Raw genomic sequence first — 22,607 nt, forward strand, 5'->3', positions numbered from 1 at the left:
TTTTAAGATTGTATTGCAACTTTAAGAGTGATGTGATGAAAGTAATTTTTTCTTATAAAATCAAGTAACCAAAGAGAAGAGAAAACACATCTTTTTGTGATCTTTAAAGGGTTGCATGATCCATCCTTATGAACAGTTCAGTCCCAAAGATGTGACCATGCCATACAAATATACACTTTTTTTTTGTTATAAACATTTAAGTCAGTTGTCACTGTTTGCTGTATGAGCTTCTCTTCACTATGTTGTTGTTGCTTTTTCAGACAAATATAAATAAAAAAAATAAAGATACAGTAATATGGTTTACAATAAGGTTCAATTATGTTAACACTAGGTATCATGAACTAACAAAAAGCAATACTTTTAGAGCATTTATTAATCCAGATTACGGTTCATCTCTACTTACAATTTTTTTGTTGTTGTGCAAATTGTATAAATTAATGTATTATGAACAAACATGAATTAACAGTATTTAAATGCTAGATCCTAGATTAATAAATGCTGTAAAAATTACAGCTCATTATTAGGGCCAAGTGCTAGGCCTATTGACAAACTGAACCATATTTTAAATTTTGGCATGAAAACTGTCAAATATTGTCCTTATATTGTAATACTAACCTTATACTGTAATCATTACAAGCTTAAATTGTAATTGCAGCAGGTTTGTCTTGCCTGCTCAACTAAATACATGACGTTGAGTTACCACTTAACATGAATCTTCCATCATACTTCCCAATTGTATCAAAACAAGCATTTTCTGTAAATCTGCTTTAAAACAAAACGTTTTGTGAAAAGCGTTATAAAACAAAGTGTTAGCAAATATATAACCCTAAAGAAGTGTTAAACACAACAAATACTATGCACAATTATTTATTTAACTTTCTTCTGTGACAAACCAAATGAACAAATTCAAACTCGTGGTGTAGCAGTCATCATTAATTGTGTTGAGTTGCTGGAGTAATCTCATAACTGAGCTATCTTCTGGTGTAGAGCAGCTTTCATGTCTGCACTGTTCAAATTGTCTGTGATTGTAGTGAAGAAGTGACGTGTGTTGAGTCCCTGCAGGGCACTGCAGCTGTTGGGATACGCTGAGAGTACGGACTCATAGTTGGTCAAAATCTCCAGTGCACACAGGAACAGTGCTTCTGGCTGGCCAGGTATCATCACCTGCACATGGAGCACATGGCAGAAGAGCTGAGTCAACACAAACAGAACTTCCTGACTGCAAGTTCCAGAGGTTTTGGGGGATGGCGTAGTGGGAATCTTTTCAGTGACTGAGCTGATAATGCCCCTCATCGCGTTAGCATAAAGCCGTCCTGTATGCGCCCAGCCTTGAGGTGGAAGCCAATCGGAACAGCTCGAACTGCAGAGCAGCTGGAAGATTCGCAGAAGAAACACTGATAAGCGCAACTCGCCAGCAAACGAACGTAGATCGAGTAACGGAAGGAAATCAACGTATTCTAAAGAGTATGGCACATAGAGTTTGTCTGACAGTAAAAGTTCTTGTAAAACTTTCAAAAGTCTTTCCCATTCCCCAGATGTGCACCACGGGAGAATCTGACATGTTGCAACTAACAGGCCCTTGCCGAACATGTTGACTTCATCTGGTTTCAGCAAGTTTAGGGAGAGAGATTCCAGCATTGCCTCATGAACACGGTCTGATAGAGCGCAGCATTCGAACCATGCTACAAGTCCAGTACCTTGTCCATACTGAGGTAAGTCCAGGCCAGACCACTCCTGCTCAGGAAGATCACAAACTGACAACAGAGAGTTTGGAACTTCATACTTGAAATGGTTTCCCCACACATCCATCAGGTAAAAACGCACAGTCCAATCAAGTTCCTCCACTTTGCTATAGAGCCAAAAGAGAGCTCTGGACCAAGCATCGGGTGCACGGGCCACTTCCTTGCCAACAATTATCCCCAGTGTGTGCAGTACAGACAACAGCAGCTCTTTGGACTGCATGGAGATGCGCATCTCGCTCTCTACCGCCTGGTCCCAGCACCTACTGCACTCATTCAAGAGCTGAGTCAGACAATATAAAAGCGGGAATGGAGAACAGCTCATGATCCAATGCACTGAGTCACTCCTGGTCTCCTGGCTCAGGGTGCATTGAAGAAGTCGGAGACAAAACTCTAAGTTGCTTGAGCTGGAAGATGCTGGGAGAAGGTACGGCTGGACAAACACATGCAAAACTTCTTCTGGACGAAGGAAACTCAGCTTTTCTCCTGTGCTTCCAGTTCTGCTGCACTTCATCAGCTCAGCCAAGAATTGCAGAAACTGGTTCTCCTCTTGAAGTGAGGATAGCTTGCTCCACACAGTGTCCTTCAGGCACCTACACAGCAGATTGTCTTTCTGAACTCCCGGTGAAGACATGAGACCTGAAAGCTGCTGGAGAATCTCGCCTATCAGAGTGTGAGCGCCAAGGTTGACAACAGCCATGTGGCAGCATCGCCGCAAAGTGGCTTCAGGATTCTGGAAAGCCACTCGGGCCACAGCAGAGACTGCTGCATCAAGGCTGTTGTTCGCACCACTTTGAATGATGCTGTTGAAGGCCAGATTGAGCTTCTCTGAGAAACCTATAGTAACAGAGCTGGGAAGAAATCCGTGAAGACCTTTTCTGGAGATGGAGAGCATTTCTGAAAGCGTAGCATTTTTGTCAGGTAACGACAAGTGGGAAAATAGGTTTACAATAATATCCTTGAGCTTTTTGCAGTGCTGAACATCAGCGTCACTTTGACATTTAGCTGTAAGCGTGGAGATCAATGTCATCAGAAGCTCTTTGGTTTGAAACAAACTCCCATTTCTCTCCAGACACTGAATCCACTCCGTCTCACTGAAATTCTGACTAAGTTTGGATGCAAACAGTCCAGGAAGACCTTCAAATCCCTCAAGATGATGGTCTAAGATGGTGATGGACATATTTGCTACTTCTGCTGCAGAACTTTCAGGAAGAGTGAATGATAAAGACGCCGTTAAGCCTTTCAGAGTTACTCTCAAATTATTCAAAGTCTGTCCATTTCCAACCAGGTCTTTTGCATGTGATGGTTGCTCCAAAGAAGTCAGAACTCTATCCAGGCTATCTTTCAGACGGATCCCCATGACACTTGGGTCATTGCTGGGCATCTTCAGAAGCCCCATAACCTCCCAGGAGCATATAATCTCAAGTGTGACCTGCATGGCCTGGATGAATGTCATTCCACGTGGCTTGGTCTCAGCAGGAGTGAGAGTGGCAGCAAGGTCTCGCTGAGCCTCACGTATAATCTCAATCAGGTCAAAACCATCTAGCACTTCATCTCTCTTTTTAAGGCTCACTGTGCGAGAGATGTTTTGGAGTTTAATTTCTATGGAGAGATCAGTAGCATTACCTAAAAGATAGTTGGTATACAATGTGTCCAGGCAATTAGAGAGGGCAAAATAACACAACTCAGAGGAAGTCAAATGCTCTTTTATTTTCCTCAGCCCCTCAAAAGTACTTGCACCACACATGTAGATTCTGGGTCAGGTTTGAATCTTTTTGATGCCAGGGGTGATGGCTCAGTTGTGGACATCATGGAGCGTGAACACTGAGTTGTAAAGAGCTGGTCTAAGGCATCAAGATATCCTCTCTTGCCCTTCAGTATTTCCCACCACACCTCCAACAGCAGCTTCACATCTGCTTCTGTGCTGCTGCTTGTCACATGATCAACCAGCAGCTTGAGCTCTTCACACCGTTCAGCTGGTTGAAAGCACAACAGCAGCTCCACATAGATGGTAGAAAAGCTCATTGACTTCACCAGCTCAAACAGCACAGTATGGTTAATATCAGGAAGGCTGTTCTGTACAGAAAACAATGGGTCTTCCTTCCATCTGGTATCAATGTCCTCTTTGTTCCTCACCTCTAAGATTTTGCTCCACACAATACAGAGAATCCTCTTTCTCCAGTGGACTCTGTCTTTGGTGTCTTTGAGTGAATGTTCACATATCTCTTTGATTGCGTTGACAATCGGACAACCAATCTGATCCCATTCCTCTTTTTTCAGAGACAGCAGTGGCTCAGGCTGGCATATCTGATTTGCCAGTACGAATCCTCCCTGAAGCACAGCAGTCTTCTCACAGCTCAGCCATGACTCTGAAACAGAGGAGTTAAATCAGGTATTGCTTTTTTCAGGCATGATAAATGTCTTCACGTTGAATTGCATAGGTTCCACCAAAATACCATTTTTTAGATATTGTTTATCTTTTTAAATACAAATAACGATAGTTATTGTCCAATAACTAATATGCATATTTTAAAACATTTTCATGTTTGTGTTAGGCTATATGTAACCAAGTTAGCTCGAGAATAAAAAATGTTCTGTTCCATAAATTAATGTGGGATCTACTCAAGACAGTGTAAGATGCTTTCAGAATCCTTCTGTCATTTTGATTATATATTAATATTGATCAAATGGAATACTTTATGATTACTTGGTGTTTCGATGGTGGTTTATGGCTAAATCTTGTCATCCTGTGCTATTTTATAAGAATAGAAAATTACAACCTTAATGACAGAATGTTAAGCGCAGATAATGTCATCACGTACCAGTATATCATTTCGCATTAAACAATAACGTTAATAGATTATTACCTTGATCCATAATTGATGTGCTTGCAAAGAAACTTCACCAACTGAAGTAACTTAATTCATATCCACTGAATCCCCACGCTGAGAAAATTATCACGGCTGTCACGATGCATGCCGTTTTCAGATGTTTATTTCTGGAAATCTGAGAGAAATATTAGTTTTGAATGGTAACGCTTAACACGTTTGCCTTTTGAGTTTTCAAATGCAAAGCATTTATGTGCTTCCGTGTCAAAAGATGTTCCCCTTGCTGTGTTTTTTTGTAGCGCCATCACTCGGACGTGGAGGGGAGTCACCTTAGTGACTCGAATCTTTTGAATCCCTTCACAAAAAAAGATTTGTTCATTTTCGTTCATTGAGTCGTCCAGTGACCTATGTGATTCACTTAAAAAATTAATTAAAAACACCGAGTCCTTTACGACCTACACAAAGACTTATTACGATTTACTGAAATGTGTCATTCTTGCACATTAATTTGTTCATTCAGTTCGCTAAAAACATCCAGTTAACTAAAACACGAGTCAGTGCATGGAGTGAACGCAAGCGATTCGTTCAGTTGAAAGATTTGTTCAATACAGATTCATGCACAACCGAAACAACCAGTCATATTAATCTGACGAAACGAAAGAGAAAGTAAATGGTGCATGGCGGTTTCAGTAAACTGGGATGATTGTCCCGAGGACGAGCTTAAACATTATGTTTTGGACTTTTGGCGGTCTTATCCTAGCACTTTTATGCTTAGGTATTTTTAAATGTGACTTGTAAAGATTGTTGCTGTAGTCACTAATGTATTTTCCTTCCTTTACTCCTCTGCTCGTATAATGTAAATTAAATTAATGCATAATATTTTGAAGGAAATAACTATCAGAGGAGTTTAAAATCACGTTTGCATAGCAAGGTTGTTTATAATGGGGACTGTGTATACTAGTACTTCTATTTTCAGTTTTGTTAAGCTCCACATTTCATTTACAGTTAATTGAGAATTGTGTTTATTGTGTTATTATTCCTGTTATTTACTGATTTGTATGTTATGAACAGGTGTGAATGGCTCACAGTCACTTTATGATGTTCAGTGGCTTCCTTGTCCGTTTGTGGATGAGAAAATTCATATAAATGAAGAAGGCCACACAGAAACCAAGTATATCAACAGAGAGGCTGTGCTTCAATTTGGTAATGTCGGTGACAAGCCTTTACACCCTACCATTACCTTCCTTGTCACAGGTAAGTGGAAGTAATTTGAAGTTATAACCTTAATATGTGACCCTGGATCACAAAACCAGTCATAAGTGTCAATTTTTCGAAATTGAGATTTATACATCATCTGCATATATAAGCTTTCCATTGATGTATGGTTTGTTAGGATCGGACAATATTTGGCCGAGATACAACTATTTGAAAATCTGGAATCTGAGGGTGCAAAAAAATCTAAATATTGAGAAAATTGCCTTTAAAGTTGTCCAAATGAAGTTCTTAGCAATGCATATTACTAATCAATAATGAAGTTTTGATATATTTACGGTAATAAATTTACTAAATATCTTCATGGAACATGATCTTTACTTAATATCCTAATGATTTTTGGCATAAAAGAAAAATCTATAATTTTGACCCATACAATGTATTTTTGGCTATTGCTACAAATATACCCCAGCGACTTAAGACTGGTTTTGTGGTCTAGGGTCACATATATCCTTCGCTCTTTAATTAATCTGCTGTTTGTTCATTTGTGTACAATAACGCAGCATCTAAAGTGGATATGAGGCGTTATTTGGAGGGAACTGAGGATACACTAAACTGTGAGATCCGAAGATACAGCACTGGAGGGATTGTGATGCGCTGGCCTACTGCAGGAGCGCAAGATCATGACGCCTGGTTCACCTGTACAATACGCCATACACAAGGCTTGTTCGTCATCACCACCTTCCTCAGACACACAACTGCGGCTCCTGCCCAAGGAGAGGTTGACTTTCTAGAGTGGAGAACAGTCAATGATAGGGATCTCCTGACAACATCAGGTAACCACCAAGCAAGGGGTTACCTCCTGGGAGTCGAAATTGAATGGCAAAAATGAAACAATATAAATATTTAATTAGTGTTTTTCATCCTTTATTACATATGTGTTTTCCAGCTGCGATGGTTGTTTTGACCCGGACTCCCTCCGTTGAGGTGGGATTCTTGAAGGAGCCAAACCTGCACTGTCAGTTTACTGTGGATCATAAACTGCCTAATACAACGGTGGAGTGGAGACTGCAGAAGCACGGAGAGCGCAGCAAGCTCTTCAGCTATTCCAGCCGCACAGGGAAGAGTGAAGGCAGCGGAGTGGCTGTCAAGGCCATCGCCGCTGGAAACGTCTCCTATAAGCTTCCACCCACCAAAAAACACAGCGAGGGCACATATATCTGCTCTGTGATGGTTCCTCCTCTCTATGGCAGCCATGATATTCCCCTTACCCTAAGTGGTAAGATGACACATTTGTTTAATTCAATTCACATTTATGTTTGTATAGTGTTTTTTTTTTTTATCGTTTTAAAGCAGCTTCAGAGATAAGTGGGCTCAAATGTTGTTTTGGACCCCATCTTTGCATGGATAAAAACAGCTAATATATATTTTCAAAATATCTTCTACTGAAGAAAGAAAGTCATACAGGTTTGGAATAACATGAGGGTGAATAAATGATGGAACGTTCACTTCTTTTTTCTCTTTCAAACTCCACAGAACAACCCCGTGTGTCTATAAATGTGGGCTCCACCTTGTCTATGACACTTGGTAAGGACCAGAAGCTGATATGTGATGCAGAAGGATACTATCCACTGGATGTAAACATCGAATGGTACCGTGAAACATCTGGTGGCAGCCCTACGCCTTCGTTCCTGAAGAATGTTCTGTACTCCAGTCATCGACTTCATCAAGATGGCACATACTCGCTCTCAGCCTTCTTCTATCTGCTGCCTAGCTTGGAGGACTCTGGATATAAGTACACCTGCAGAGTATCCCATAAGTCCTTGCTCATTCCCATCCGCAAGAGCTTTAATCTCATAGTTACAGGTAAATCAGATGCAACTGAAACACAAAATCATTTGCACAAATGGAAAGTCCCTAAATATCCTTTAAATGAGATATTACAAATAACCACCAGGTGGCAGGCATGATGTTCAATGCTCTTCAATATACTTTTTTTGCTTTGTTTGTTGATCACAGAACCTGACTCTACCATGTGGTATATCACAGTCATTGGATTCATAATTGCCATGCTAGTAATTCTTTGTTATATACTGCCTCAGTTTCTTGCAGGTAAGTCATTTGTTGTTTATAAACCACTTTTAACTTTATTATGCATCCATGATTTTAATTGTCATTATTTGCTTGGGGTTTTTTTTACATCATGTAAACACTATGCAACTTATATTCCTATTTTATCAATATGGTCTCATTAGCATGTAACAAAAATCTTGTTTTTCCATTCAGACGCATATTAAAATGAAGAAAAATGCATTTGAAATTAGTTTGTTGAGGCACCTCTTTGCACATTGTGGAATACCATGGCATCTTTTACCATGTAAAATAAATGAATACATACATACAACATGAAAATAAATTAAACCATGAACAATATATTTCTGCAAAATATTGATACATTTATAAATAGTAAATCAATTTTTAAATAAATTTATAAATATGTTTTTATTGTAAATAAATATTTAGCAATCTTAGTGCTATTTAGTATCTTGTTGGGTCAATTTATTTTAATGTTATTAATATATTTAATTATTTAATTAGTTATTTTATATTTACCTACTTTCTTTGATGTACACAAGGTTTTCTTAGAGTAAAACAAAGTAATATACATATTTTTGATAGTAGTATCTCAGAATCCTGCATCCCAACTCCTGGTCATGATTATTTGTCATCAGTAGACAATGATAATGTGGCTGATAAGTAAAGAATTAACTAACCTTTGTTATTATTATTATTTTTTTTTTTCTTCAGTAAAATCAATCTAATATATTTTTGTTCAATAATACTAATTAATATTTATGCAATAATTATGATAAATGTTTCCCATTGAAAATAGTACAAAACTTATTTTTTCAAATTTATTCAAATTATTTTTCAATTTATGCAGTATTTCAGATGAAAATAGACACTAGGCCTTTAAAATCCAATTTTTGAATGCAGATTAGCACCTAGTGGTGTGAGCAAAGAAAGAAAAAACATGTAATTTCATGGTGTAACCACTAGTTGCCTGTATAGGACTCTATAGAGAGTCTTGTGAATTCCCTAGTTGTTTTTAGACATAATTGTTTACTTTTATTAGGTTGTGGATATAAATGTATATTTAGGCATTCTCAAAGACTACTTTTTGTCAAGGTTTATATTTTTTTTGCATTATTATTATTATTATATAGGTTATTATATAGGTTTTTGCCTTATTATTACTAAAGTCAACCCTGAACACAGAAAGCATTTTGTTACACAAAACATTAAAAAACTATAAAAATGTAACAAAAATGAAGAGGAATGCTTTATCAGAGCCTAATCCTTCAGGATCTGATCTGATTTCAACCTCTTATTTCACTCTTCTAACTTATTTTGGCCATATGGTTATAGCCATACCAATTCATTTGAGTGTGTATAATTGTGTATGTGTGTGTGTGTCTGTGAGTGTGTGTGACTGGATGTATCTGTTTTACACTCTTGATGTTTTAGAGTATAACCCATTCCTTGTTGTCCACTTTTTAACTGCATTGTAGTTTAATTATTGATTTTATTTTACATAGTTGCTGTGTTACAGGCACACCAGTTCATTGGGGTGTGTGTGTGTACAAGTGTGTGTGTGTGCGCATGTGTATGAGTGGATGTGTTGATTTTGCACTCTAGATGTTTTAGAGTTTCACCCCTTTGTTGTTGTGCAATGTTTTTCTGCATTGTTGGGGATTTGTAGATTGTACACACAAAAATGTTCTGTATTTTTTTTTTTTTTCCATTTCCCATTCATTTCCTATGGTCGGTCATTTTTGACCGAAGACCATGAGTGCGACTATTTTTTTTACCACCACTTAACTTTTTCGAATCATGCCCTCAATTTTTTTGTGTGTTCACATACCAAGTGCCATAAAAGTCACAGAGTTTTGTACCATTCTGGTGAAGCTACGATTTTTAAAAATTCAAAATGTAAAATTCTCCGGTCAGAAATGACCGAAGAACACACAAGGGGTTAAGGTATTCTGTCAAAGGTTAAATGTTTACTTGAATAAAAACATTGTTTCACCTTTCAGTTATTCTGTTTACCTGTGCAAGTCTAATGTTCATAATATATTCTCTTTTCTAGGTAGAAAAGCAGCAAAAAAGGTGAGTAAGAATGTGGGAGTAGAAGAGTAACAATAACATTTCTACCAACGTCCTTTGTGCAAATTTACATGAACCCCAGCTGTGTATGACTGAAAATGAGTGAGATGAATAGGCTCTCTGTACTATTTATGTTTGTGTATGTGCATGAGCTGTGTGTTTTACACATCTGTTTGTACATGTATTTGTAATTACTGACATATGTAGAAGTGTGACGTAAGTGTGTGCGTCTATTTGCCATATGTCCAGTCTCATGCTGTATGTTTATCTTATGTCTCTTATGTGCAGAGGTTTTAAGAGCTCATGCCTGAGGATTTGAAGTACAGCGTGATGGAAACCGGCAACACTTCCCTTCCTTCGTGTCTCTTTCTCCCCTCATCCCTGCCGTTTTCCCCTGCTGCTGCGTTCTCAAAGATCAGGTGCTCTTCATGAGAAAACGGGGAGTGTGTTGTGAGGTGTAATACCAGATCTCATGGTTTATGCCCTTATTTACTATGGTTGAAAAGGCACTGTGGCTCTTTATGAACAGAAGAAGAATTTCTTTGCAGCCTTCTGGGTTATTTTTGGCATCTATAAATATTAATTTGGCATGATTTCATGAATGCAAAGTGCACTACTGATGTTGATAATTTTGAGTTATAAATTATGAAATAATCTAATATTATAAAATAAGTGGGGAAAGGTATAACACTGTGTTTTTGCACTTCAGAATACAAATAAAATAATGCTTGGAACAGTGAATATGAACTTGAATTTTAATATTTGTCAAATTTGTAGGCATAATAAAATAATTCAAATAAAATCATTGTGAGTTTTATGTTCTGATTGCGTCAAATTGAAATATATCTATCTTCAGAGCACTTTGTGTGATGTTTGCAACGCTGTTTTCCGCTCGCAGTGAAAGCCAACACCAATGGTGCTCTGAGGCCTGTGGGGTTTTGAAGTATTCTTGGCTAAATACTCATCTCTGGACCACACGAACCCCCGTGAGGCATCTCCCTGACTCCCAGTTAGCTACACTATAAACACTTCACTCAGGAATGGCAGCTGTTCCCACATGGCACTTGGTACATGCCCCTTCTCCCACAGTACCCTCTTCATTTCTCTCTCTCTCTCTCTCTCTCTCTCTCTCTGTCACTATCATCCCAGCTACAATGTCTTCAAATGCACAATGGAGCCATTATTAGTAACTTTGTATGTGGATTCAGAATCCCTGGCTGGTTTCATCATTGTGCTTGCGTTGACCAAAATAAACTAGGTTTTGTTTTATTTCAAGGTTTATTCAGTGGTGATGCTCATTGGGCTTTTTGGAAACTAGCATGCCTGGTGGGTCAGCAGCCAGAGGAAGGTCATTGCTCAGCTAAGCTTTGCAGTTCTATGGAAACAGCTGTCCTGGGACCATATGAGGCTTATGCCTTGAGAAATCAAGAGTCTCTGTTACACCAACTGCATAAATGATGGGCTGCCTGCCCGTGGCTCGTGATCCGTTATTAGCCCCGTCAGTTTCCATTCGACCTGTTGACATTTTAAACAACATGCAACAGTGGCTTGTTTTATTCTGGCTAATGTGTTGTGGAAGTTAGAAACATTTTTCTAGCACAATTTAATCAGCCGAGCTGAACTAAAGAATGATTGGAGTTGATTAACCCTCTCTGAACCTGCAATGGACAACCATGTGGCCCTGGTTTCACCACAGATGGGATTTAAAAACAAACAGGCCTGGTCACTCTGGGAGGTGTAGAGGCTGTGTGGTGTAATTCAAAGAGAATTGAGGGAATGGCTTGTTTTGTTTCCAAAGCCCAGAAACGCAGAGCCATGTGACTGCTGATGGTGGTCAGTGCTCTGGGGAAATCAATAATGGCTCGATTTATTTTTTATAATTGATGAATAAATATTTCTGTAAGGGACTTTAAGGTACAACAGAGAATTTTCAATATAGCTTCTTTTAAAAAAAGCAGTTCATCCCAAAATGAACTTTGTCATCATTTACTCACCCTCATGCAGAGTTATTTATTAATCATTTGAATTAGCTTTTATTTTTGTATTTTACATTTTAGTTTAAGCTTTAGGAATTTTGTCATTATTATTACTTTTTCTTAAATATTTAAGTATTATAAGTTTTTTTAGGTTTGTTTGTCATCTAATATTTAATTTTTATTTCGTTTAATAGAAATATTTTAATAGTTTTAGTTTTAACAATAACATCACTACCCTCATGTCGTTTCACACCTGTATGACTTTCTTTTTTCTGTGGAGCACAAAAGTGTCTCTGTGTTTTTTGTTTGTTTCTTTTGTTTTTCTCTATACAATAAAATTCATTGGGACTCAGTGTTGTTTGGACCCCACTGACTTCATGACAAATGACCTTCATTTGTGTTCCACGGAAAAAAGAAAATCATGCAGGTTCGTTCAGAACAATATGATGGTGAGTAAACGATAAGAAATTACATTTTTGGATGAACTATTCCTTTAAGACCTTTTTTTATTACCTCTATAGTCTGCAGTCTCAGACATCAGGGTGGATGATGCTTCATTTCTCTTTCTTGCAGTCACCGGGAGTTGAAGTTGCGGTTAAGTGTTTGTATGCACAGCAGATTTGTTCTCCTGACTGTCCCAGATGGTCTACTACTTTATTTGCTCAGCATTTGTCTCAGCAGATTTAATTTGTGTCACATAAACTCTAGACATTCATCTCCCATAAAATTCCAACTTTCCAGTAAATGTTTTAGCAGACGCTTTTCCTTTCCCCCCCTAATTCTCCACCTTATCATCGGGATTATTTGAATGTTTGTCTTTTTTTCCTGTCTTATTTTCTTCTCTAGCCTATATGTCCTGCTCCCCCTTCCTGTCCTGTGTCTCTGTGTGTGTGTTTATTTTTCCTGTGATGTTCTGGACCTTTGGCCTGTGTGGCCTGTGTTTGAAGTCTAATGGTGTGAAGATCCAAAAGAGAGACTTTCCCTTGGATTCTTTGGTTCTCTGGTGAGGGCACTGGCTTGATGCTCAGTCGGACCCCTTACATTTAATCAGTGGAATAGAATGGCATGGAAAGACTTCTGTCCTTGCAACCCGCATCAATCAGTCTGTGGTTTCTGCGTTTTAAATTTGAATCTCTCTCTCTTCTCTGTCGCTACTGTCTTTCCACCCTCCTTACATCTCAATTCTCAGATTTCTCCCATTGGCCAGCGCTGTCAAGACTAGCTGACACTATGACTTGTAGTATTTTTAGCATGTGAGATAGTTGGTTGAGACACCGTGTCTTCTACCAGCACCTGATGACACCTATGAAGAACACTGATACGTGTGTAGTAAAGATCAGGATGCCGACATGCTAGACATCAACGTCATTGCCTTTTCATAGTCTTGGGATGTCCAGCTCTAACTAGAGGTTTAACCAAATCCATGCCTGGCCACATCTGATTTAAAGTTATTTTAAAGTTACATAAAGAGTGGTTCATCATTACAGACATTGGGATTAAGTGGGCCTGGCAAGCTGCTCTGGCAATAAAATACTTGGTATAAATACTACCAAGATATAAACAAGTTTATGGCTGTGTAATTTAGCGTGTTCACGTAAACATTTTACCATCTGGAAATATGATTTTTACCATTTTGATAACTGAGACAAATGAAGTCATGAGATGATAGAAAAATGAGTGTTATAGAAAGGTCATAGCACATTCTCCACTAATATGTAAACTTCAAAATAAAGTAAACAATGAATAGCAGATGCCAATTTTTTTTTTCAGTCAGTTTTTTATTATTATTTTATCATTTTAAATTTGTTTTTATATTTATTTTATTTTGTGTTATTTATTTATATTTTAGTTATTTTTATTTTATTTTTGCTTCATTCCACCTTCAAAATTCTAAATACACTTATACTATGTATGTGTAATGGAATGATATTGTTTTAATTGGTGATAGTTATTAAAATTATAATATCATGAAATATATATTATATAACAGTTTTTGTGTTTCCGGATAAAATGTCAACAGATTATTTTGATAGAATTTAACTAATAAATAAATGAATAAAAATCACTTTACCAAAATGAAAAAAGCCCCTAGCTGTTTCACAGAATAAAGTCAATACATCCTTCAAAATGAAGTAAAATGGAGTGTGAATTTATACGCATTATAACATTAACGTTCATATGCATTTGATTATACATTTAACATTACCAGTCCAAGAAAAACTAAGTCTGAAGATCTATGTTTAAACAGGCTGGAAGTCTTTCTGAAAGGGGATCCAACACATCAACACATGGAAGCATGAGAATGACATGAATGAAAATGGCTATGGGACATAATGGGCTCAGGGGGCTCAAAGCCTGATGATAATAGTTTACTGTATCTCAGCAACCATTGCTTTGGTGTGGTGTTTATCGGTTAATGTCAGTCAGCATGCAACATATACCTGAAAACACAGCGCCTAAAGCTGTTATTGTTTTTTTTTCTGAAAAGCGCAGCAGACAGAGACCGAGTGGGAGAAGAGAAAGGATCATTGTTACACACCGTCTGTGAGGCAAACCTGTGGATCCATGTTAAATGAATGCCAACTAAGAAAACAAAACCTGATGAAAGTGCTTAGCTCAAACAAAAACACACGTTTGAAACATTGAGGGTTGAAGATAAGAGGAACAGTCATGTACCACTACGCACACACGCACACAGTTTCCTTATTAGAAAAGTGGGCTGCGTGTGGTGTTACACATGTGTTTGTGTACGTGCGCACTCAGCCATGATTTCATGGAACAACAGACATACTAAAATGCTTAGCAGTCGTTCAAAGCTTTAGACCATACATGATTATGTTCTCCAAAGACTTGCCAGGAAATATCGTCAGGTTTTTTTCTTCAGTCATTTGGCTCTCCAGACGCAGAGGTGATTAAAGATGAAGCTGTCAGCTGAAAGTGAGCTTCAGAAAACATTTGACGCCACAAACTGAGCGATGGCTCTAACATCAGTCTTGTCTCTATATTGCAGCTCTGTACTGTAATTTAACGGCGGCCATCTTTATGTAATTTGTTATTTTATAGAAATCCGCAGTGAAGGAGGATTTAGACGATGTTCCCCTGCTGAGTTCCTATAAATCTGTGACTGTCCATAAATGTAGGCTGGTTTGTTGGTAAAGTACGTCATACCCTGTATTTGATGTCTTTCCTGCTTGTGATGTGGTGTGATTTGCGCAGAACTGACTGAAGAAATGGATTCCTTTTGGGAGAGAAGACCAGCTGAGGGGTCAGAGGTCAGGATCAGACACCCTCCCTGCAGCGCTACACGAGAAGGGTTGGTCGGGCAGATTCTCAGCCATTAAAATGGGTAGGGATGGAAAAGCCTCACTGTGTCCACTCACCTCCCCTGACCCCGTCTCCATGTCTACCCTCTGGACCTAGTGTCGGGAAGTGAAGTCATCCACACTGATTTATCAGGTCTGCTGGGGGCCAGTCATTTTCTCTATCTCTTTACCTTGTCTGTCTTTTCTGTCACTGTTTATCTTTCTCCCATTAGTCATGTTAGCGTCTCTGTCCCTCTGTCAGCTCAATCAAGTGTGTTTGCACTCAGACACAGTCGTCAATAGCCTTTGGAGCCTCTGTCACAGGCCTCCGTGTTCTTTCTTTTCATTTAATGTGGAGTAGTATGCCTTTATTGCACAGCTCTCTGGAATGATTGATTCTGATTGGTCAATCGCAACATTTCATGGTAAAATATTTTGCATAATGATTTCTAAACTGTACACTTGGTCATTGTTCCTGGCAGCCAGTCACCTGTGCTAGTATCTCATAGTCTCTTTCTTCAAATTTAAATAATTTTTAAATAATGTCCATTATTTATTAAAAAAGTGAGGCAGGGGCATAATAGGGTGTTTCTTCAGCTCTGAACACTTTTCCCAGCAAGTTGTGATGTTACAGAGGTAGCAACAGATCTTTTGTTTGGTTTTTGGTATACATCCAAGTGAAATGGATTATTTAAAAAGAAAAAAAGTGTAGGGTGGTTGTTGATTGGATGGAGGCAGATCTTAATGCAAACTGTGGTGAAGTCTGGTATATGGAACAACAGTCTGTCAGTCATTGATATTTCAATTCAAAATTATGCGGTCTATTTATTTTTATAAATTATACAGGATGACACATGGATAATTCATCGCAATTAGATCAATAGCATTTAGCATTTAGAGAATAGATAGACTGAATTTTCATTTAATGCCAACTTTAAAAATAATTTTATTTTAATTTGATCTCCGCCCTAGACTTAAAATATGAAAATCCATGAACTATATTTAAAAACTACTACTTATACTATGAATACTACGTTTTAAAGGCTGTGTAAAAATTAAATAAATAATAAAACAATTTAAACATTTATTGTTTTAAAATATGAAAATCCATCATAGACATATTAATGCTAAAAAAAAATTAAAACTATATTTAAATACTACTACTTGAATACTATTTAAAGTCTATGTAAAAATGAAATAAATAATAAACATTTATTTCATAAATATTTTAAATAATAAACATTTTTAAACATTCATTGTGTGAAAATTATTTATTTATTTGTTTTTACCCAAATTATGACTATCCCTCAGATGTAATGTTTGACAACATTATAATTTGATGCATGAAGAAAATGTGAAAAAAGTGTCATTTTGAATTAATTTATCAAATTATGCAAAAAGTGTAAAAAAATTATAATGATGATATAACTGTGTGTATTTAGGACACATAAAGTGCTAGCAATGAAATTAGCTCATCCAAAACAAAGAAATCTGCAATTTTCTTACAAAAATGTAATTTATATCACCATCAATTCCACCACAGAATAGTGATTGGAGATGTGTTAGATCATGACACAAAAAATGGCATAGTTTTCCTGTGATGCATTTATGTGCTGCTAGACAAATTAAGCTTTTGAGATTGAAAATTATGTTTCATTTTTACAGGTCCACGAGTCCAAAAGTTCTAAAGAAACTATACTCGCAGACAGACAAAAGGATAAGTCTAGAAGCCCAGAGGCAAGTTCAGTTATTACCTCCATATAGAAATCTCTCATTCTCTATTCTGCGTGTTGTATATTGCAATGACTCGCTTTATTGAGCCCAGAGGTATGCAGCGGTACAGCACAGTCACCCCACAGTCACTGGGAGAGGAATCAAAAATAATTGTCCAGGCCAGCGAGCGGTGTGTGGGAGATCTCTGCTGATACTCATCCTGCTGCTCATCATTCATTCTCATTCATACAAGGATTATTCCTACAGGGCAAGGAAAGACATCATCTTTCAACAGCACATCTCGGATCGAGGTAGGAGTCTGCATTTCACTGATCCGGGATAAGGGACACCTACCAACAGTTGAATTTATCTCTGATTGAAGCCAACTTCTACCGACACACTTTCTTGTCTTTGTTCGGCTCTCTGTATTATGTCTAATCTCCTGTACCTCTGCAGCGTGCCAGACCCGTCCACCAGGCTTATCATGAGCAGTGACAGACGCCCAGCAGTCGCCACATCCCTCCAGCACATGCCCTGACCTCTCCGACCTCTCATTCCCAGCACTGCCAACAGTAGAATGGATCACCACCACACACGCCTTTTGTCCATATAATAAAAGTCAATGGCGCCCAAAACAACACAGGACCACACTGACTTTCATTGTATGAACATAAAAATTACAAATGCATTCGTCAAAATATGTTCTTTTGTGTTTCATAGGAGAAAGAAAGCTATACAGGTTTGGAATGACATGAGGATGAGTAAATGATGATAGATGTATTACTTTACTTTCTGCCCAGCCCTCATTGAAAATGATTTGTGTCCCAGCAGATAACCTTTTCCAGGCCCATCCTGCTTCTGCTGCTAACTGTCTGCGAGTCTCCTCGCCTGTTACGCTAAATCTTGTGGGGATGATTGTTATATATTAATAGCATCAAACATGCAAGTCGAGTAAAAACACAGAATAAAAGCAATCTAATGTGACATGCTACCTATTATATTACAATGACGTAAATGAATTAAAATAACTAAAATTACAATGCTGTTCTATTGAACTTTATTTTGATCAAAGAATCCTGGAAAAAAAATGTATCATGGACTCCACAAAAATATTAAGTAGCACAACAGTTTTCAACTTAAAATAAGAAGAAATTTTGAGCTCCAAATCAACTCGGTATTTATTCTGTATTTATTATATGAGGATGAGGTGTGGTGAGCTGGCATAAGTCCTGGGCTGTTTATAGTCTGGATCCATCGCTTCTTAGAGGATCAACACTGTGGCCGGATGAAATGAAAGATTTATCTTTTATTTATTAGCTGATTTCCCAGCTAGAAATACATTTTATGGGAGGCTATTGAATACTGTAGGGATATATGCAATTTATATTACAATACATAAATTCACTAGACATGAAAGGCTCCCAAATGGTCAATAGTATTATATATATTGTAGCTTAGTAGAACAAAACCTTAGTAGGACATAAATGACAGCTAATATATACTTCTTAAGTATACAACGTTTGCAGTATAAATTGAATTGGTTGTCAGCGCCAGTTGCATTATGATATGTTTTTGCTTTTCTTTCCAATCTTCTTTCACTAATGTACATATATATCTCTAGTATCTTGTCATAATATTTCACTGTTTTTTTACCAGGGTGAATCGCTGCTAATGAGCTACAATGCACTCTCACTGGAGGCTGATACTGTTACTGCAGTGCGACCAGACCGCCACAGGCAGGTGTATGAGTGATTACATATATTTGGCTCTGATCCCTCGCAGGTGAGCACATGCACGTATGCCATGTCAAAGCCTGTTATTGCGCAAATCAGTAACACTTTCGCTCTGAGCTCACAGGCCCGCTGTGATGTGTTTGCGTTCTGTCAAAGGCTGATTTGTGTGCAAAGACTTCATGCTAATAATATGTTGTAGCTCACTCTCAATGTTCATTCCAAATTCTCTTTGTGCTCAAACAATTAGGAATGTTACACATACTCAAACACACACAGACACCTAGTTTAATTCACCTGGAGGGGCCTCCGTGCTTCAGCCTGTAAAGGGCCTCTCAACCGTCATGGTGAATAGCTCACACCAAATGAAAGATTTTACAGGGGCTTGCATTCTCTTGCTCTCACACAAGCCTTTGTTCGGCCGACTGTTTATCCAGCGCTTGGAAATAAGCGGTATTGGAAACTGGCGCCTGAAAGAATCAAATAAGAAACATTCAGCTGAATTTCTTGCTTTTTAACTTTAACTTTGGTTGACGTTATATATTATATTATATTATAATATAGTATATGTGACCCTGGAGATGTATACATCACCTGGAAGCTGAGTAAATAAGCTTTCCATTGATGTATGGTTTGTTAGGACAATATTTGGCTGAGATACAGCTATTTGAAAATCTGGAATCTGAAAAAATATATATATATATTGAGAAAATCACCTTTAAAGTTGTCCAAATGAAGTCCTTAGCAATGCATTCTACTAATCAAAAATTAAGTTTTGATATATTTACTGTAGGAAATTTACAAAATATCTTCATGGAACATGATCTTTTCATAATATCTTTGAATATTGATTTTTGGCGTAAAAGAAAAATCGATAATTATGACCCATACAATGTATTGTTGGCTATTGCTACAAATATACCCATGCTACTTATGACTAGTTTTGTGGTCTAGGGTCACATATTATATTATATTATAGTTAACGAAGAATAAAACCATAAAAAACATTTTTGTTACATGGGTAACATTTCTCATTTTTATTTAATTTAACTTAAGGTACTAAAAAAACTGAAATAAAAATGAATGTAGACATATTAATAACTACTACTACTAACATTAATAAAAACTAAACTGACTAAAATAACACTAGGTATAATATAATATTAATAATAAATAATATAATATAATATAATGTGTTTTTTTTTTAAAGTTGGCTTGAGTTTAAGCTATTATTGCTGGACTGCCTTAGTGCATTCGTTCTCTTACATGCAGTTATAAAATGCATTATGGAGCTATATGACATATGGAGTAAATATATGCACTCAGTAATAGACTGTCCAGGTATTTTCATTTTATGTTTTGACAAAATCATTCTTTCTTCCACTTTAGACCGCTGACATCAACCGCTAATAGAAAAAATATGTTTTTCTTCCCTCAAGTGAGAAACCAAAATGATCATTCTCTGCACAGCTCATGAAACTCTCATCAGGAACGCAGTCAAATAAGCCCATTATTACGCTGTCCAAACCACTCCAGAGGAGCGCACGTATACCAGCTCATCACTCTCAGCACGGTGATTTTCCAAGTGCACTGCTGTGTATGTTTGCGTCTGTGTGTGTGTGTGTGTGTGTTAAAGACCAAGTGGCCTCACCTTCTAACGGTTAAAGAGAGAGGATGATGTCATGCAATGCAAACTGCTGTAGGGCAAAGGACCCTGGGAGATTTGAGAGTTTCGATACAGCAGAGCAGATTGCAGAAACAATAGATGGATATAACAGAAAATGTGTTTTGGCTTGAGTTGCCTCGATTACATCACTCTTGCTTGCTTCCTAGAAAATCTATCATTGCTAAAGTATTATTCTTGGCATGGGCTGCAGACTGATAAGTTCCTGCTTCTCAGGAAGGGGCTGCCGCTTTGTGGAGTTTTAGCAATTATTGTGTGTGCTTTTACTTTCTGCTGGTTTCTTCTAATGCACTTATATACATCAAATATTTGGGGTTGGTAACTTATTTTTTTTTTTTTATGTTTTTGAAAGAAGTCTCTTATGCTCACCAAGGCTTCATTTATTTGAGTAAAAAATACAGTAATGGTTAAATTTTGAAATATTATTAGGGATACACGATATTATCGGACCGATATATCGGAATCGGCCGATAATGGCTTTGAATGTACATATCTGCATCGGCCCGATATGAAAAATTATGCCGATATGTTTTGCCAGTAAGAGGAATAGGTTAACTCACATGTGCTCAGGGTGTGTTAGCAATTACATCATATCAGCAGTGTGACTCATTTTTGAAGCAAAGTTTTGTCTGAATGATGATTAGATAGATTCACTGCTTTGGATTGCTGCATTTAATCTCAGAATGCACGTGCAGAATGATGTGTTCGGTGTATGATAGAGTGAACAGTAATAGCACGTGCAGAGGCAGCCTCCCCCGGGTCCTAATGCCAGCTCTGTAAGGAGTTTTAATTCCGTAGGGGGCGCTGTTAGCCTTCTTTTAATAAAATGAAAGCAAAATACACAAATAATATTAGGCTGTGTTTGTGATTAAATAAAGCAGTAATTGATGCCATAAAATCATGAGTATGTTTTGATTGAAAGGTCAGAAGCTCTAAACTCTTTTGCTTTAGACCATCTACAAATGTTAAATCTTAAAATAAAATAATGTTAGTACTGTATCTTTCTGGGGAAAAAAAATGCAGCGATTGATATATAGTTTATTTATAGTTATTTTCAAAGCTACAATGTACTGTCATTATAAAATAACTTCATTATTGTGTATTTAATTCTAACAAATAAGTTCTTGTTAAAAACTAGCCAAAATTAAAAATAATTTGCTTATAATTTCCACACAGGAGAGACGGTGTTTCCAAAAAAAAGGAAATATATCGGCATCGGCTATTGGCCAAAAAGAGTTAAAAAATATCGGCATATCAGATATCGGCAAAAATCCAATATCGTGCATCCCTAATTATTACAATTAAAAAACTGTTTCCTATTTATTTTAAAAAATGCAATTTTAATAATGAATTATTCCTATGATTGTAAAGCAGCCATTACTCCAGTCTTCAGTGTCACATGAAGGAATCATTCTTATATGCTGATTTGCTGCTCAAGAAACACTTATTAGCAGTGCTGAAATCATTTTTTTTTTTTGATGCATAGAAAGTTCAAAAGGACAATATTTATTGGAAATATAATTTTTTAACAGTGTTTTTTTATTATTATATCAACATAACAACATGAGTGATGTTGAATTGAATAATTTTTGTTTGTTTTTACTTTAGAAGCAATTTAAATAATTTAATTATCCAGAATATCTGAATTGATCCAAAGAGCATCAATGGAAGCCGGACATATGCCAGATATAGCCCTAGAAATAATATTTATTTTATAAAATATTATTATTTTATAAATATTATTCATAATATTTATTTTACAGAGATAAATCCTAATATTTCTTTTTTATTTTCAGGTATAAATGAAATAAATTCCAGATTTTCCAGATAAAATTCCTGATCTCAAACTTTTGGATCTTCTCTCAACCTTTAATGTAATCCAAATGAGATGATCCACAGCCTTCATTGAGAACCATAATTCCCCCATTGTTCTTTTGAAACGTTGGGAAATGTGTAGCCTAGTTTACACCATAATGACAAACAGTCTATTTAATTTGGAAGGAAACTGTGGTCTTGAGATGTTAAGGAAATTAATATTACCAAACCTCAGCTTAAATCCAAACGCAACATTAAGTCATTGTGCAGCGGTTGTAATTACTCTGCACTTGTTGTCGCTGTTTACTTATTCCTTTTAAAGACAAAGGCCACTTAAGACAAGGCTCGTTTCATGGATGAGATGAAGTCGGTATCACTTTCTCCATTGTAAAGACATCCCAGCAGACCACTAGACCACGTTTCTACAGAAGATTAAGTACA

General features: G+C 37.0%; 2 protein-coding genes across 2 annotated transcripts; one reads left to right on the forward strand and one right to left on the reverse strand.

Annotated features, from left to right (window-relative positions):
* Positions 1-116: 116 nt before the first annotated feature.
* Positions 117-4,849, reverse strand: gemin4 (gem (nuclear organelle) associated protein 4). Its single transcript, XM_058799479.1, is given in 3 exon segments — positions 117-3,470; positions 3,473-4,108; positions 4,607-4,849. Coding segments are annotated over 3 exon segments (3,156 nt in total). The 5' UTR covers positions 4,617-4,849; the 3' UTR covers positions 117-960.
* Positions 4,850-5,190: 341 nt separating this feature from the next.
* On the forward strand, positions 5,191-10,742 carry dhrs13b.2 (dehydrogenase/reductase (SDR family) member 13b.2). Its single transcript, XM_058799481.1, has 8 exons — positions 5,191-5,342; positions 5,639-5,821; positions 6,343-6,615; positions 6,729-7,058; positions 7,316-7,645; positions 7,799-7,891; positions 9,930-9,949; positions 10,235-10,742. Exons 1-8 carry the CDS (start codon positions 5,267-5,269, stop codon positions 10,241-10,243), a joined length of 1,314 nt encoding a protein of 437 aa, XP_058655464.1. The 5' UTR covers positions 5,191-5,266; the 3' UTR covers positions 10,244-10,742.
* Positions 10,743-22,607: the final 11,865 nt, after the last annotated feature.

Source organism: Onychostoma macrolepis, chromosome 15, assembly GCF_012432095.1.
Source record: "Onychostoma macrolepis isolate SWU-2019 chromosome 15, ASM1243209v1, whole genome shotgun sequence".
In the NCBI taxonomy this organism is placed as follows: Eukaryota; Metazoa; Chordata; class Actinopteri; order Cypriniformes; family Cyprinidae; genus Onychostoma; species Onychostoma macrolepis.